The 18979-nt window shown below is 40.7% G+C and overlaps 1 protein-coding gene across 1 annotated transcript; it reads left to right on the top strand.

The window, feature by feature from the left end:
• The first annotated feature begins 449 nt into the window (after positions 1-449).
• Positions 450-18751, top strand: LOC110963363 (uncharacterized). The gene is made up of 11 exons (XM_022211715.2): positions 450-830; positions 2955-5043; positions 5242-5334; positions 6253-6345; positions 6429-6575; positions 6673-6804; positions 6906-6992; positions 7276-7389; positions 14972-15052; positions 15139-15225; positions 18185-18751. The coding sequence occupies exons 1-11, from the start codon at positions 582-584 to the stop codon at positions 18418-18420; spliced, it is 3408 nt and encodes a 1135-aa protein (XP_022067407.2). The 5' UTR covers positions 450-581; the 3' UTR covers positions 18421-18751.
• Positions 18752-18979: the final 228 nt, after the last annotated feature.

Genomic DNA, 18979 nt, shown 5'->3' on the forward strand with positions numbered 1-18979 from the left:
AGCGTGGTTTCTGGCCATGCTGTTGAAACATGTACTGCTTGGGAGTGGATGGAAGATTCATTCAGATAGAAATTGGTTGATTCAAATGTTCTAGGGTGTAGGACTTGATATGTTTATTTAAAGCCTGATGGTGTTTTTACTTTAGGTGGAAAACATATGTGTTTATATTTGTTCATTTTTGTGTTTAAGGTTTTTCACCTACTACTCCTACTACTGCTACTGCACCTATTACTAATACTGCTGTTATCACTACTGATACTGCATGAAATTAAATAAAAGAGAAAGAGTGAGAACCTGACCAGTCCTTCCTCTTCAAGTGTGGGAAAGCCATCGCGTTAAAGACACTTCACAGTGAAAGACACTTGACAATCTGCATTTAATGTTTCTCCACTCATTTATCATTCTTTTTTAAATCTGTCCTTAAATTTCTTCAGTAAATAAATCAAGAAGTCAAATATTTTGATCTGTATTGTTTAATTATGTGTCCCTTTTTATACTTTTAGGATTTGTGTGAAATTTTGATGCTGTTTTAGGTGAAATTTAAAAAGACATGGCCATGAAAGGGTTAATGAAGTTTTAAGATGAGTTTTCATGGTCAGAGCTGCGGCTCCTGTGTGCTCACCCCCTCCCCCATGCTGATGGCTCGTTCACCAACTATCCAATCAGAAGTGGAGAAGCGAGGTGAAGAGTTCAGCTCGCTGAGACCTGCAGCAGCACGTGACGTCCATTTTGTACGCACCTTGTTTCTCCTCCAACTCGGAGATCCAGCATTTGAGATGAAGAGATTTAAAAGAAGACTTCAAACTTTAGAGAGATTTGAAAATACTCGGGTAAGTAATTTTTTTCTTTGTACTTTCATTTTAAGGTTGCTTTGTGTGGACAGTGAGAGTGTAGAATTTGACGACGCTAAAGTTAGCTTCCGATTCAGCAGCTTCTGATGCGGCACTTAAGCTGCAGTCAATTCCAGCCATTTTCAGTACAAAAAAATCGCTAATATTCTATGTATAAATAAAAAAAATATGACGAGAAATACAGGGAATATTGGACGCGCATCACGAGGTGCATTTCCTTGAAAACGACCGATTCGTGGATTTTATACCGACTTCAGGACATGTTTTGGACAAAATGGTTTACTGGCTTGTGTCGTCTGGATTTAAAAGGTTGGATTATGGCCGTTTTTTGTGGAATATTTTCATCTGTGTGTAGTAATAAACCCGGAAATGTGAGTCGCGCTGTGTACGTTGAAGCCGTGTATAGAGAACGGATGGATGGATATTCGTTGTGTGTCGGACAAATGTGTTTATATTACCCGCTGTGGTAATCGCATCTGAAAGTGGTTTATACCGGCGGATTCATGAGAATCTAAGCTTTCCATCGGCGTATAGTGTTTGTATAATCGCGTTTACAGCCTTCGGACATTCTTTAAATTCCTATGCAAATTAGTAGGTGTACCGCGGGTGGTACACTGAAGCTTAACGGGTTAAGTTTCATTTGTGCTGAGGAGAGCAGAGGAGATGAAAAAGTAAGTGGACGACTGTTGGATTTTCCAAAAGTTTATTTTTCCTCAACTATGCATCTAAGCAGCCTGTTAAAAGCCTCTGTCCTCCTTGGTTGAGTGACGTGCAGATGATCAGACTGTAGCCCAACACTGACAGAGCCTTTGGCCACACAGACTAAAACAGTTCAGCAGACCATGGCCACACAGCAAACTGAGCATTTTCTGTATCTGCATGTGTTACACACATGATGAGAAAATGCACTATATGAGAGGGACAGGACTTCTCCAGCACCTCTGCTCCTCTCCCTCTCTCTCCTCCTGCAGCTCAGTCCCTGTTCTAGTGAATGTAAAGTAAAATTACGTCATCATTTGTGTTTATAAATCTTAAAAGCAATATTTGAATATTCTGTCGTGATGATGCTATCCAAATATCTATTTTGGGATCTGAATATTCAGATATTCGTCATTAATCGGACCTGAATATCCTGAGCCCAGAAACTGCTATTCGGTCCGCCCTACAAGCCAGTGTTGCTGCTCAGACTGCTGTATTAAACCAGGCTCGTTCAGTCTAGCTAGAGGCCAGTTTCTCCTGTGAGAAAGTTTTCAGTTTACATTAATAAATATTGGATGAATGAGGCTGACTGTTGGCTAACATTAGCTGTGTTTTTGTGTTGTTAGCATCAGCGTCAGGGCTTTAGCTTCACAGCTCCTCAGAAACATGCAGTTTTATTATTAACGTTATAACTCATCTGTCTTGCTGTTGGATTGAAACCTATAAAGGTAAATGTGTCTGAATGAGCATCACTTGTTGCTGCTGTAACAACCCACAGTCTGCACATTTATTCATTTATTTGTAATAATGATTGATTTGTTTTCACTCAGTGGTCATCATCATTAAAGCTTTATGACAGCTCTACACCTGACATAGCACACACTACCTAGGCAGACTTTGTTTTTAGATTACAATTGTTTGGAAGATTTTTGTGTCTCACTTCTGAGCTCCGAGGCATGTAGGCATATTAAAACACCAGTTGTTCAATTACTAGTGTGATTTTAATGGTACTATAGTAGATAGGCAAGTACAACCTAAAACAGTCTGATCAAATTGTCTGACATATTCTTGAAAAAGTGCATGCAAACAAATTTGTTTCTACAGAGAATTATAAGCCTAACTGAATGAGAGAAGGCAAGAAAAAATGACTATAATGTGACTAAAATGTTAGTTTCCTATAATAAAATTTGACTAAAATGTTTAGACAGTCATATGTAGACCAGAGTCCAGCAAGAAAAAACATGCCATATGTTGTTTAGACAGTGACTAAATTTCACAGGTAGGTAGATGTAGAGGTGTTGACCTTTCTTTGATGATGTAAAGGTTTCATACTGAATCATGCACTAATGTATGTGCATAACTGATCTTTCTGCTTGTTTTTCCCTCTTTTGTCCTGCTGTGAAGGCCACAAAGGACCACTGCCCCTCATCAAGTAAACATACACCTCTCGAAGGGAGGTGTGGTGATGAACCTGATAAAGCTTGCTGGACCCAATCACCACCATCACCATCCAGAGAAGATGAGATGCTCACAGAGGAGTCTCTGTTATCCAGCCACAGTGGATCTGATGTGGACTACAAACCACCATCGTCACCAGCATCCAGTGATGATGAGGTGCTTGCACAGGAGTCCCAGTCATCCTGCCACAGTTCACCAGAGAAGCACCACAGTCATTTGTCATCCATTGAAACTGAGATTGGGGAATCTAAGGACCAGAAGACCAAAGGTAAATCAGTTCAAACAGGTATGCAGTCAAAAGGAAAAAGGATGCTTCAACATCGCAAAAAAAGGCTGCAGATTACTGTTAAAACAAGCAAAAAAAAGGATGGTGCCAGGGTCTGGGACAAAGCTCATTACTGTGTATACTGTAAAAAGGCTCAATTGAAGATAGCCAGACATCTAGAAAGAAAGCATAGTGATGAACAAGATGTTGGCTATGCTTTTAGTTTCCCAGTTGGCTCCAAACAAAGGAAGATACTGATAGAAGGCCTTCGTAACAAGGGTGACTGGGAACACAATCTTAGTGTCTTAGAGGATGGATGTGGTGAAATTGTAACATGGAAACAGCCCTCCGGAAAGGTAGACATAGAGAGCTACCTACCATGTCAACACTGTTATGCAATGTTCAAGAGGACTGAGCTCTGGAGACATGAGAAGTCATGTAGAGAACGGAAAGAGGAAAGACAAAAAGGCAAAAGAGCAAGAGTACAAAAATCTTCCTCACATCTAATTCCAGTCAGAGAATCATGCAATGGAGTACAAAAGATCATTCACTCTATGCTACAGGATCGTGTAACCTGTCATATCAGGACTGATGAGATGATTTGTGCATATGGAGATGCATTATTTGCAAAAAAGGGCCGTGAAGACTCTCAGCACAGATACATTGCACAAAAGCTGAGAGAACTGGGACGGTTTGTGTTGGCTGCCAAGGAGATTGACAAGCATGTCAGAGGTCTTAAAGACATTTGTGATCCAGCAAATTTTCAACTGGCAATTAAAGCAGCTAGGCGTGTGTCAAACTACGATGCAAGCAAGAACGAATATGGAAAGCCATCTACAGCTGTTAAAATTGGTTTTTCACTCAAAGGGGCAACTGAGGCCTGGATAGGCCACTGCTTGATGATGTCTGATGTCAAAACTGAGAATAAGGCAAAAAAGTTCAAGGAGTTGCTGGAGAACTCGTGGTCCACTTACGTGGCAACTAATGCTCACAGCACAATGGAGCAACGGAGGTGGAACAGAGAAGACAATGTACCTCTGACAGAGGATGTAGTGACTCTACAGAACTACCTGAGGAAAGCTGAGGATGAGGCAAAGGCAGAGTTGACAGAGCATGCGAGTACTACAGCATACAGAAAGTTAAGTGAGAGCCTTCTTGCACAAATAATCGTGTTCAATAAGAAGCGTGAAGGAGAAGCATCACGTTTAACTCTCGAGACATATCTAAAAGCAGACACTGGCCCTGTGAATAAGGACATATATGAGACTCTGTCGCCTGTGGAAAAACAACTGAGCCACAGGCTGACACGTTTGGTGACACGTGGAAAGAGAGGGAGAAAGGTCCCCATCCTACTTCTTGAGCGCACAAAAGCTTCGCTTGACTTCCTGATTGAAAAACGAAGGGAAGTTGGCATACTTGAGGAGAATCCATTTCTGTTTGCAAGGCTTGGTACAACAACCAATCTTCGTGGGTGTGACTGCCTCAGAAAATATGCAGAAGAGAGCAAAGCCAAAAACCCAGAACTGCTGAGGTCAACAAAGTTAAGAAAGCATGTTGCTACCCTATGCCAGCTTCTTGACCTCAACAATCAGGAACTTGAGCAAGTTGCTCGTTTTATGGGACACGATATAAGAGTCCACTGCGAGTATTATCGGCAGACAGATAAAACATTCCAAGTGGCCAAGATTGGCAAACTTCTGTTTGCAATGGAGCATGGAGCACAGTCACTGAAAGGGAAGAGTCTGCAAACACTGGACTCTGTTATCAGTGGTATGTGAATTAATATTAATACAATTTTAAAGTCATCACTCTTCCAACTACACTGTCTTCTGTCTGTCTTTCTGTCTGTCTCCGTCTCTCTGTCTTTCTGTCCACTGTGTGTATTTGTTGTATCTTTCTGCATAGTTTTGACTTTCATTTCATTGTAAAAATAAGTTTACTAATTTCCTACTGTGAATATTTTCATAGGCAAAGGACATGCAGCCAGCCCAGCCAAAGGTCTGAAAGGTGTCAGAAAGAGAAGGACGTCAGATACAGGCAGACAACGGGAAGCTTATGATGGTATGCAACAAAAATCACATCAGTGTTCACATTAGGAATAGGGATGTCAGCGTCATAGTGTTAATGCTTGTGATTGATTTGCAAACCTTGAATATTTTTTTTTTCAAATTAATCATATTCAGGGCTGCACAGTGGAATTGTGGTTTGCACTTTCGCCTTGCAGCAAGAAGATCCCCGGTTCAAATCCCGGCCTGGGCCTGGGATCTTTCTGCATGGAGTTTGCATGTTCTCCCTGTGCATGCGTGGGTTTTCTCCGGGTACTCCGGCTTCCTCCCACAGTCCAAAAACATGCTGAGGTTAATTGGTTACTCTAAATTGTCCATAGGTGTGAATGTGATTGTGTGTCTGTATATGTAGCCCTGTGACAGACTGGTGACCTGTCCAGGGTGTCCCCTGCCTTCACCCGAGTCAGCTGGGATAGGCTCCAGCACCCCCTGCGACCCTAGTGAGGAGAAAGTGGTGTATAGAGGATGGATGGATAATCATATAAGTTTCACCTAAAATTTACCAGATGTTCTTGTTCCGACAAATATCTGTTAAAACACCAATAGGTCCCAGTTAGCAGTGCAACCTCTGACAACTGAACCAATACTTTCCATAGTAACGGTACACAAAAGCACATACATACATGGCGTACGTCCACTCTAAGCCGGGTTTTTTAATGCGATTTTTTTTTTTTTTCATAGCATCTTTTTTCATTTGACAGCTAATTAAGATTTCTGTCTGTCTGAGCTCACAGTTGAAATTCAGCTACCATGCATGCTTGAGCATGTTTGTTAAAAATAAGAAATGGAACAAATTATTTGCTTGACTGAGCTGAGGTTTGAAGGTTTTCTGTACATGTACAGTTTTTCAGAAAAACTTAGACATGTTCTGAATGATTGTCTATATGTATGTTTCTAATATATGCTTCATCAGATGGAAAACAGCTATCCACCACAAGTTCATCAGCTCAGAGGCACAAGAAGACTGTCACAAGACTTAGACATGATGGAGATGATGATGACTCTGGTAATTCAAGGCACAACTAACACAAGTGAAGAGTCTCGAAACTGAGCTTGGTATTTACATGGTACAAATGTCATTTTTCACAGATGGAGAGGTGCCACATTCAGCTGCAGCAAGGTCACTTGCAAAAAGACAATGGCAGAAGGAAAGAAGAAAACATGATGAAGATGATGGTGGTGCTGATGATGGTGATCGGAAAGATGACAACACCAGTGAAGGCACTGAAAACACAGGTAACACTCTGTGTGACTTGAATCTTCTTTCACTGCACCATTGTCAAGATTCTGAGATGTAAGCAATTTCATTTGACTGAAACATCATCTTGCACAGTTGGAGAGTTGCAAGAAGGCACCAACAGAGAGCCACAAAAGATGACTACAGCAAAAGAAAAACGTGATGATGACAGTGATGATGACGGTGATGTGAGTGATGGCAAGGCTGGTCCAGGCACTGAAAACACAGGTAATGTTTTTTGTCTGACTTGGACCTTATTTCACTGTAGTATTGGCATATTCCTTACAGATGTAAGGACTTCAACTCTATCAAAACATGTTCTTGTATAGATGGCGTGGTGCACCAGGAGACAGGTGGAAGACCACCTGTTAAGCAAACAAAGAGAACTACAGAAAAACATGATGATAATGATGATGGTAAGTCTGTAACATTGGCACGAATGAAGTGTTCTAAATCAGAGTTCAGTATTTTTACTTCGTCTTTTTTGGTTTTCACATTCCAAAATATCAGCAGTCAAATACAAATGTGTATCCTCAAAGCATATACATCCAAACTTTAAAATACTGTACAGTCTAAACATTATGGAGTTATCGTCCCTCCCACCAGCCTTCTCTACTGTTATTGTTTGTAATACGCAAGTGTCAGCAATCAGTATGGTTGAGTTTTGCATTTTTATGGTGGTAATGACATCTTTTACAGATAGACAGGAGCCACACTCAACTTTAGGAAGCTCAGCTGTTGACCAACCAAAGAGAACTGCAACCACAAGGCAAGCTGATGGTGACGATGAAGATAGCAGTGACTCTGAGTATGGTAAGCAGAAGCAAAAATCTCATTCTGTTAAGGTTCAGTCCTTTTTTTTTTTTTTTTTTATTAATCTGGTCCTCTTAAACGTGCAGAGAGGCTACACTTGACGAAATGGTGTAGTTTTGTCTTCACCTCACTACTGGTAATGTTGTCTTGAACAAGGTTTACTGATCTTGGTCTAGTGAGTCAGCTCTACTGTTAATATGCATGAAGTAAATTGTAAGACCTTGTAGAACAGTTATCTCTTACCATGTTTACATACAGTGGGTACAGAAAGTATTCAGACCCCTGAAATTTTTCACTCTGTGTCATTGCAGCCATTTGCCAAAATCAAAAAGGTTCATTTTATTTCTCATTAATGTACACTCAGCACCCCATCTTGACAGAAAAAAACAGAAATGTAGAAATTTTTGCAAATTTATTAAAAAAGAAAAACTGAAATATCACATGGTCAGAAGTGTTCAGACCCTTTGCAGCGACATTCATATTTAACTCACATGCTGTCCATTTCTTCTGATCCTCCTCGAGATGGTTCTGCTTCTTTATTGGAGTCCAGCTGTGTTTAATTAAACTGATTGGACTTGATTAGGAAAGGCACACACCTGTCTATATAAGACCTTACAGCTCACAGTGCATGTCAGAGCAAATGAGAATCATGAGGTGGAAGGAACTGCCCAAGGAGCTCAGAGACAGAATTGTGGCAAGGCACAGATCTGGACAAGGTTACAAAAGAATTTCTGCAGCACTCAAGGTTCCTCAGAGCACAGTGGCCTCCATAATCCTCAAATGGAAGAAGTTTGGGACGACTACAACTCTTCCTAGACCTGGCCGTCCAGCCAAACTGAGCAATGGTGGGAGAAGAGCCTTGGTGAGAGAGGTAAAGAAGAACCCAAAGATCACTGTGGCTGAGCTCCAGAGATGCAGTCGGGAGATAGGAGAAAGTTCCACAAAGTCAACTATCACTGCAGCCCTCCACCAGTCGGGGCTTTATGGCAGAGTGGCCCGACGGAAGCCTCTCCTCAGTGCAAGACACATGAAAGCCCGCATAGAGTTTGCCAAAAAACACATGAAGGACTCCCAGACTATGAGAAATAAGATTCTCTGGTCTGATGAGACCAAGATTGAACTTTTTGGTGTTAATTCTAAGCGGTATGTGTGGAGAAAACCAGGCACTGCTCATCACCTGCCCAATACAATCCCTACAGTGAAACATGGTGGTGGGAGCATCATGCTGTGGGGGTGTTTTTCAGCTGCAGGGACAGGACGACTGGTTGCAATTGAAGGAAGGACGAATGCTGCCAAGTACAGAGATATCCTGGAGGAAAACGTCTTCCAGAGTGCTCAGGACCTCAGACTGGGCCGAAGGTTCACCTTTCAACAGGCCAATGACCCTAAGCACACAGCTAAAATAACAAAGGAGTGGCTTCAGAACAGCTCTGTGACCGTTCTTGACTGGCCCAGCCAGAGCCCTGACCTAAACCCCTTTTTTTTTTTCTTTTTTTTTTTTCTCCCCCCTTTCTGACCTAAACCCAATTGAGCATCTCTGGAGAGACCTCAAAATGGCTGTCCACCAACGTTCACCATCCAACCTGACAGAACTGGAGAGGATCTGCAAGGAAGAATGGCAGAGGATCCCCAAATCCAGGTGTGAAAAACTTGTTGCGTGATTCCCAATAAGACTCATGGCTGTAGGAGCTGAAAAGGGAGCTTCTACTCAATACTAAGCACAGGGTCTGAATACTTCTGACCATGAGATATTTCAGTTTTTCTTTTCTAATAAATTTGCAAAACTTTCTACATTTCTTTTTTTTCTGTCAAGATGGGGTGCTGAGAAATAAAATAAACTTTTTTGATTTTGGCAAATGGCTGCAATGACACAGAGTGTGGAAAAATTTCAAGGGGTCTGAATGCTTTCCATACCCACTGTAAATACAAAAAAGTCATCTACCTTTGCCTAGCAATTTTCAAATTTTGCATTTTTAATGAAAGATTTGATTTGTTTTCACATCTTTTGAACATAAATGACCAAAAACCTATATTGACAAAGGAAGTGGCCTTCAGAGGAGTTTCTGAAGCAGAAAATTTACAGCTAATGGCCAGTAGTGAAATTATGCATGTACAATTGTTTAAACAAGGTAAAATTTAAAAACTACTAATTAGTGTTGTCACGATACTGGATTTCTAACTTCGACATTCGATACGATTTTCGATACCACGCAACCATAAGATCTCTGTCCAAAATGTTTTCTTTTTATTTAAAGAAAATGACAGAACAAACTGTAGTGCACGTTTTCACATTTCATTCAGTCTATTTAGTCCTTAGTAGTACAAATAAAATATCAAAAAATCAAATAAAAGATGTGCAATCTGTCTGTACTTTCAACAGTTTCCAGTTCCAACTATAATACAGTCAGAAAGTTAAGTATGTTTAATGGATGAAGATTTCACACAAATCCCTGAAGCAGTAACAATGCTCAAATTCAAAACAAATACAAAAAGCCTTAAGGCAGGCCAGGCATTTAAGTTCAAGTAAAAATAAAAGCAGCACAGTCTTCTATTTTCAAGTAACAGTCAAGTGCAAGTAGTACACTACAAAAAAATTATGAACTGTCTGGACTCTGGAACTGGAGTAATACTAATGATAACTATTCTCTCTCACAACAACAGTGTGCAATTTGTGCATGCAATAATAATTAAGAAATGAAAAATATATCAAGGAGGTAGTGTGCTTATCACAGTAGTGTGCTTATTCAAAAGCTTCAGATTGTCACACATTCAAAAGGCAGTTATGGCACTTTTTACAGAAATTGAAAAAACAGGGAAAAGGAAATCAGTGCAATCTTAAGCATTTTTAAATTCAAGTACAAAAACTTCTGTAGCTACTAGCTAGATTTTCTTTTGCTTTCCTTCTGGCCCTCTCAGATTTTTAGCTTGGAACACCAACATGTCAATGTGCTCCTCTGTAAGTTGTGCCCTTCTTGGACTGCAAATGAGCCCAGATGTACTAAATACACGCTCTGCTGCTCGACTTGAAGCAGAGATGCACAAATACTTCTTAGCAAAGTGGGCAAGGTGAGGTAGCAATTTATCATTTTCTCCCCACCATTTGAGTGGGTCCTTTTTTTCTTCAGGGATTCTTTCATACATCATGAACTCTTTTTTTAGAGTCCTACAGTGGCTTCCTCCTCATCTACGACATTATGACATTTTTACCCCCCTGTATGCTGAATAGCAGTCCCTTCAGATCTGTTTTCTTTTTCTTTGATGGCTGAGGGAATTCTGGAGGAGGTTGTGCTTGTGAACTTGGGCCTTGGCCTGTTGGCAGACTTTCTACTGCATTGCCAAGAGTTTGTTTTACCTCTTCTTTCATAGTAACAAAACTGTCCTTGAATCGTGGGTCAAGAAACGTGCCTATGTTCAGTAGTAGCTGCAGACTCTGCTTCTCATATCTTTGTTTGAGATCCCCTCCAATAGCTTCTTTAATTTGACATTTTAGGTTACTGTCACTTTCCTCAACTGTCAAATGATTGAATATCTTCCAATATAGGGGAAGGACAGCGGAGAGAGTGATATGATTTTCACCACTAAGTGCATCGGTGTAACCACTGAGGGGGCTCAATACCTCTTGCACTGCCTGAAGAGCTTCAATGTCCTCATCTCTGGGTATGAGGTACCATTTTTTCCGATCCTCAGCTAGAACTGCACAGACTGCTTGCTGTTGCTCTAAGAATCTTTCCACCATTTGATATGTTGAGTCCCAGCGCGTGGGCTCATCGTGGATCAATTTGTGCTCTTCTAGCTTCAAATCTTTTTGTTTTCCCTTTAACTTTCGATACATCTTTGGAGACCTGCTGAACACAGAAACAGTCTTTCTTAATCTGGACAGTACTTCAGGTACACGGCTTGTATTCAGGCCCTTGTTAACAGCAAGGTGAATGTTGTGGCCAAAACAGGGGACCCATGTGAAGGCCTCCTCAAATGCGTTCTTATTATTTGAGACATTATCTGTAGTTATACCGGCCATGTTCGACATGTCCAGCTTCCATGTTTCTTGTACCATCTCCTCCAATGCCTCCTTCAAGCTGTCCCCTGTGTGATCCGAGTGCATCCCAGCACAGCCCAAGCACCAGCTCTGCATCTTCCAGGAGTCTCTTATGAACTGTAGAGTTACTGCCATGAAACAGGAGTTGGCCCTGCTGGTCCATAGGTCAGTGGTGCAGGAAAAGAAGTGATTCCCCTGAAGACTGTCTGTGACAGTATTTTTTTATTTCATTGTACAGGGCTGGGATTTCAGTGTACATGAAATAATTACGTGATGGAAGGGAATATTTATTGTTTAACTGCTGAAGAAGCTGTTGGAACCCAGGCTTCTCTACAGTGTAAACAGGGACCTGGTCCATGCAAATGTAAGTCGCTACAGCTCTGTTGAGCCTCTTGACCTCTCGAGAGTCTTTGTCATAAGGCCTTTGTCGTTTCAAGGCTTCTACAATATTTAGCTGTGACGGTGATGGACAGTGACTGGCTGCACGTTGAGATTCAGACACCTCAGGATCTGTCTTGCGCTGAAAGAAATATAACAATCTATTTTTAGAAGTTTTATAAACTGATTTTTTTGCTTTGAATCAGGCTTTTATAATAACTATTATCTATCTATCTATTAATCTTAGAAATAAACCAAAGTAGTATACATTTAAGTAAAGTAGTGATGTACTTCACTACACTACTTTACTTTTGTGTACTTTGGTTTATTTCTTAGAAGATTAATTGAGATGACAAAGTTATTTTAAAGGCCTGATTCAAAGAGAATAACTTAGATTGGTTGATATGAATAGAAAATAAGATGATGCAGTTAACTTAGACTATGGTAAAAAGGAATTAACTTAGTGTTGTGGCTCGCAGGTTACAGCATTTAAGTTGTTAGTTTGAATCAGGCCTTTATAATGACTTATCAATTTAACTTAGAAATAAATAAAAGTAAAGTAGTGAAGCACAACAGCATCGAAGTTAGTTTCTTTTTTTATCATAGTTGTCGTTCAGTATAGCCTTCTTTAACCCTTTCCTCAGGTTAAATCAGGACCAGCTCTCCGTTTAAAGGGTCAGATTCTATCTGCCTATTAGTTTTCCACCTAACAGGTTTCAGCAGAATAATTAAGCTGGTGTCGAGGAATACTCGCCTAGGTCCTAACTGTCTTCTTCCAAACGTCTTACCCCTCTTACTCCAATAAATACTCTCTTACTAAGCAGCCCACCTAAGTAGTAGAATTGATTTATTGACCACGTTTGTTAACGACAGCTTTCCTCTTAAAACTGTGGCACTTGTTGATATTCCTAGGTTCGTTTTAGAGGTTTGGAAAACTAACCTCAGGGGTAATGTTTAATTAACTAGTTGGATTAAAGTAACCTTTAAGAACCATTAGATTTAATGCACACAATCAACTTAACTTTTTACCACTATGCAGAATAGGTGAATCATAATCATTTCATTAGACTTCTCTTTAAATGTAATATAGCGTTTTATTAAGCAAGTTTTAGCAGGGGCACAGCATTATTCATGATTAAACAATTTAATTATTTCTGATTATTTCTAACTTAACTAAATTAAACTAAGCTGAGCGTACCTAAGAATCTTCTCTAATTAGTAAATTTAGGAGAGAGAGCGGACAACCAGGCCTTAGCTGCCACGCCCGGTCTTGACCTGCGTCTAGTTGAACTCCTCCGTGGACCAGCAGACTCGGTACGAAGTCTTCTTTGTGGATGGAGGGTGTTCTTCCTAGGCAGGGGGAGTGGAGAGGTCCCGATAGCCAATCGCTGGTCTGGCAGTTATCTTTTGTAGCAACTGGAACACAAGTGCAGGCGTCTCAGCTGTCTTCTCAGTCGGATGGTGGTGGTGGAAAGCCCCCGTCTCATCAGGCTGTGGTGGGTCACTGGGTCCTCCAGCCCCTGGAGTGGAGCAGCCCTCTGCTGCTGCCTCCTGCGCCTCTCTGGATGCCATGGGTGCTTGCCTCTCTTCATCTCTTTGGACAACTGCAGACCTCTCAGGACTCTCCGTCTGGCAGAGTGTGGTCCTCGCTTGTTGAACAAAGTCAGACAAAGACTTTGCCTCCAACGATGTTCTCAGCGAACTCTGGAGCCTAAGTCCTGCGTTGTCTTCACGTCTCTTGGGCAAAAGGGTCCGGTGTCGACTCTTCAGAACTTTGGCAATGCTCCCCGGCAGCTCCGGCGAGCAGCATCTCTCCCCTCCGGGGGAGAACTCCGAATTCAGTGTCTGTGTCTCTGGGTTTTATACCCTAGCTCGACTTCAGCTTAGCACATACACATTTCTACACACAATTCTAACTAGTAGGTACGCCCAGGTGATTAATTCATAGGTTTAAGACACAACCTTCTTCCTATCACGCATACATCATTCTTTCCATCTTTTCTGTTAACACATCCACTTGTTACACACAGTTCAGTTGTCATGACAATGTAGGCATGAGCCCATCCTGTCATCCTGTGGAAACTCCAAGTTCCTCATTTCTGAGGAGACTTCTGCTTTTCCCATCCTGTCTGCATACAGCTCAGAACAGCACAGATTACTTCCATTCAAAACTCAACTTAGTTACACTGAATCACTTCTTTAAATCATTTTTCTTAGCATGATCAAATAACTTATTTTAAATCATTCTCTTCTATAGCAATCATCATTTTCAGAATATATATCAGCCTATTAAAATCATTCTTGCATCAAGCATAAGCATAATCATGTGGTTAACTTATAGTGTTTCTCATTTTAACTTTTCATTGGTTTGCTTAAAGCTTTTATTTAGGTGGTGGTTGCTCCTGGGATCTCAAATAACTAGGCCCCACTTGACATAGTCTACTCCTACATCATCTTGGTTTCTATTCATATTACAAACGTTTACTGAGCTCGCGGGCCGATTTTAATGACTCATTTAAGCTACCAACCTCTTTAAATTCCTTGTACAGGTCCGGGTGTTTGTCCTGGAGGTGTGCTGCATGGTTGCTTGTGTTGGCTCCCTTTGTCGGTACAATTCGATTGCATCGCTTGCATCTCAGCTTGTTTGTGTCCTTTGGCTGTCCGTGTTCATCGGGTTCATAACCAAAGTATTTCCACACAGCACTTCTGGCGTTTCTTTTGTCAATTAAAACGGGTGGCGAAGGTCCTGTACATGCCATTGCCATCTTGATTTACATACCATTTACTCGTTTACATACCGCAAAAATAGTAGCGAGTGAGCGAGTCGCGAGCACCTAGCACGCAGCAGTAGCAGCACTCACATGGTGCGTGGAGACAGGGGAGGGGCAGCAGCGTGTGTGCTGTGCACGGGTGGCGCTGTTTTGTGACCAACGGGAGAGGTACGGTATATGGGAAAATTCATATTGAATCGTTTTTAGTTCATAATTATCGATGTTTATCGATAAATCGATATTTTTGACAACACTACTACTAATACATGCCTAAACATAAAGGTTGCTACGTCCATAAAAACCTGTCTGAGGCTCATGCTCTTATGCATTATTGACCTTGTTGTAAAACTGCACCTACTTTATCACTATTTTACCATATGCCTGTGTTCTTTAACAGATGAAAAGGACAGAAAAGGATGTGTTAAGAGGCCAAAGAAAGCTGTACATAAACGAAAGCATCAAGGCGATGATGACTGGGGTGAGTTCATGCAATAAATTGAAATGAGAAGCGCTAAATGCAAAATGTTATGTATTTTCATTATACTAACATTCCATCTCTCTCAGATGGAGAGGACAGACAGACTAATGCCACCAGATCCCCTCAGAAGGGCCGAAAGAAGACTGCAGTTACAAGAGAACGCAGTGATGTTGGTAAGATGAATTAGACGAATTTCTGTTAAGTAGATGTGAGATAGAAGATAAAAGTAAGTGGGACTTACTGCACAAGTCACTGTGACTTGCAGTTGAAAGGATTGGTGGTTAAAGTGGTGTTACAGTGTCTATACTCAATTGAAACATTAACTTAAATTTCTGTTGTATAACAATTTCTGTGAAAAGGTAATTAATTGGTGTTACAGTAACAGTGACTGTAAATTAAGCCAACTTAGAAATAAGTGTCTAACCAACAAGAGATATTTAAACTTTCCCAAATTAAATCAGTTTTGTTATGTGGACTTTAAGAATACATTTACAGGTTGCATATTTTACATTTGGCATTTCAATAAATATCTGTAGTTATAAAATAATACATTTAAATTCAAACAAAAAAAACAGAAACTGCAATGAGAAAATGTATTGTGTTGAATAATAATCACCCCATATGTTCGCTCTGACACCACCACAGCTTTTCAGACTTTGACTATAGCATCTAAACATTGTCAGTCAGTATAGCCTTCTTTAACCCTTTCCTCAGGTTAATTCAGGACCAGCTCTCCGTTTAAAGGGTTAGATTCTATCTGCCTATTAGTATTCCACTTAACAGGTTTCAGCAGAATAATTAAGCTGGTGTCGAGGAATACTCGCCTAGGTCCTAACTGTCTTCTTCCAAATATCTTACCCCTCTTACTTCAATAAATACTCTCTCACTAAGCAGCCCTCCTAAGTAGTAGAATTGATTTATTGATCACGTTTGTTAACGACAGCTTTTCCTCTTAAAACTGTGGCACTTGGTGGTATTCCTAGGTTCGTTTTAGAGGTTTGGAAAACTAACCCCAGGGGTAATGTTTAAATGACTAGTTGGATTAAAGTAACCTTTAAGAACCATTAGATTTAATGCACACAATCAACTTAACTTTTTACCACTATGCAGAATAGGTGAATCATAATAATTTCATTAGGCTTCTCTTTAAATGCAATATAATGTTTTATTAAGCAATTACTAGCAGGGGCACAGCATTAATACATGATTAAACAATTTAATTATTCCTGATTATTTCTAACTTAACTAAACTAAGCTGAGCGTACCTAAGAATCTTCTCTAATTAGTAAATTTAGGAGAGAGAGTGGACAGTGTGACCACCGCTGTTTCACCCAGTCTTGACCTGCGTCTAGGAGAGCCACTCGATCGACCAGTAGACTCGGTACGAAGTCTTCTTTATGGGCGGAGGGTGTTCTTCCTAGGCAGGGGGAGTGGAGAGGTCCCAAAAGCCAATTGTTGGTCTGGCAGTTATCTTGGTTGCTCCTGGGATCTCAAATAACTAGGCCCCACTTGACAACATGAATATCAAGTGATAGTGGGTTATTTGTAGAGGGATCGGTCACTGGTCCTCACACACACACTCGGAGACAGATCTCTCCTCTGGATCAAAAATAGCAAAAATGTATCTCAGAGCAGTGTCTTAAGCAGAAGCAGACTTTGTAATGGAGTGAACAAAATAATGTTTTAATAGACAACCAGGTTCCATAAGCCAACGACAACATCAGCTTAACATTAAAAAGAAAACATAACTTACTGGATACATTGAGGACGCTGGAAATAGATGAAAGGGGGCTGTTTTTATTCATGTATATATTACTTATTTTGATAGAGAATGGCCTATGAGTGAATGCTGTCGTTTAAACAGCTGATGAGCTGATCCTCCCTCTGCTCTGGCCAGGTATCTGTCGTAGTCACAGTTTGTGTGTCTCTTCCTTTTTTTGTCTTCTCTGCTGTAATGAAGCGGAGCATACAGAATACTAATACTAAACAATAGAAAAGCAAGTGCAATGCATAGAACTAGACTTTTAACTATTAATCAGTGTACACAGAACTATTTGTAAACTATTCGGGTTAATCAGTCATTCTGAGTTATACATCTAAGCATCTAACAACAAATTTGCCTCTTCAAGCTTTTATTTTAGATGTAAATATTGTAGCAAACATATGAACCTATCTGTATTCTGTTAATGCATAAACAGGCAGCATGGTCACTGTGGTGCTTTTTTTCCCATTCATGTTAGCATGAGGTTTGCACAAGCTTAGAATGTGAGGCGGTAGCATTATCTCAAGTGTACAGCCCCTCACTGGTGCTTTATTTCAGTATCTGTAAAGTTGATGTTGACAGTTGGTCCTAACTAAATATACCCCGAATATTTGGTCGTTTAACCAGCTATTTTTACTTGCTTGGTAACACGTAGCATTTCCTGTATCTGCTTCACAATAGAAGCCTTCCTCTTGTTCAGAGATGTAAAGCTTTTAATAGTAGTAACTTTATGGGTTTGCTTCAGCAAGAATTTCAACACCTCTGAAACGGCTGACAGGGATCAAACTGTGGTAATTTAAGACTGATGGGAAAGTATGGACAGAAACTAATCCCACCACTCGGTTACAAATCAAATGCAGGCGAAAGGAAACATCTTTCTACCTTATTCGAAAAACGGAGTGCAACCTTTCTGCTGAAATTATCTGAAGAAATGTCGGGGGGTCAAGTGGGCTCACAGATGTGCAGTCTGATGTGTCTGAATCTTCTTTGGGGTTTAATGGCTGCTTGCATTTTATTACTGCCACCTTCTGCATGTAAGAATGATCTGGATCCTAATTTAAATGTTTATAGATCAAACAGCACATTAATATTTGTGACAGACAAGGAGAGACACAATTATATGGACTTCGGTAGAAAAAATAGTGAACAAATACACGAATCATCCCTTGAGTGTACTTGTAAGGTGTCCTTTAAGTCAACTGAGATGTTTTTATGTTGGCGCTTAAAATCAATGCAACTTTTATATTTTTTATTCTGTTACTGTTATTAGTCAATCAAGGCAGGGTTCAGATGGCAATACAACATCGATAAAGTCTCAGTTTATTATCAACACAACTGCTAATAAGCTCATTTTGTTTTTTGTTTTATAGATGCTCCAGAAGTGGAAGTTGAGAAACGAGGTAAGAGACCCTGGAATGACCAGGAGAGGACTGCAGTCAAACGACACCTTGGCAAGTTCATCGCACTGAAGAAGGTTCCAGCCAAGCGGGACTGCCTGCTGTGTATTGACAAAGAGTGTCCAGCCCTAAGAGCGCGGACATGGAAAGACGTGAAATATTTTATTTACAATGAAATTGTTAAAATCAAGAGAAAGCTTGCATTCTGAATTAACAGAATACAACAGAGGGAGGAAACTGAGATGAGGGGCTGGAATTAGGGAGAGAAGAGGGAGAGAGTAAGAGGGTAATTATTCCTGTCTTTTAATGGCTTCGTTATTGTCTGTTCATATGTTCATTTGTTAGACACTTTAGCCATGCCCTACAGCACAGCAATTTTTTTTTCCATGATAATTTGTGTTGAGCAGGCACTGACACCTGCCGTTTATTACCTTTCAGAAAGATGTCTCAGGATACACCTGGATGTTCTATATTGTTCAGCGCTTGATTTAGACGGTCGCGGCGAGCGCCGGGAATCATGGGAGGTTGATGACATCATACAAAGTGGCTGCCCCCATGAAGAAAACATGATAGGCGGTTCAGCTCGATCGAGCGCTCGATTTAGACGGTCGCCAGGTCGCCATTTGTTTATAGTCGCAAATGGCGACCGTCTAAATTGAGCACTCGATCGAGCTGAACCGCCTATCATGTTTTCTTCATGGGGGCAGCCACTTTGTATGATGTCATCAACCTCTCATGATTCCCGGTGCTCGCCACGACCTGGCGACC

The sequence above is a fragment of the Acanthochromis polyacanthus genome, chromosome 15 (assembly GCF_021347895.1).
Source record: "Acanthochromis polyacanthus isolate Apoly-LR-REF ecotype Palm Island chromosome 15, KAUST_Apoly_ChrSc, whole genome shotgun sequence".
In the NCBI taxonomy this organism is placed as follows: Eukaryota; Metazoa; Chordata; class Actinopteri; family Pomacentridae; genus Acanthochromis; species Acanthochromis polyacanthus.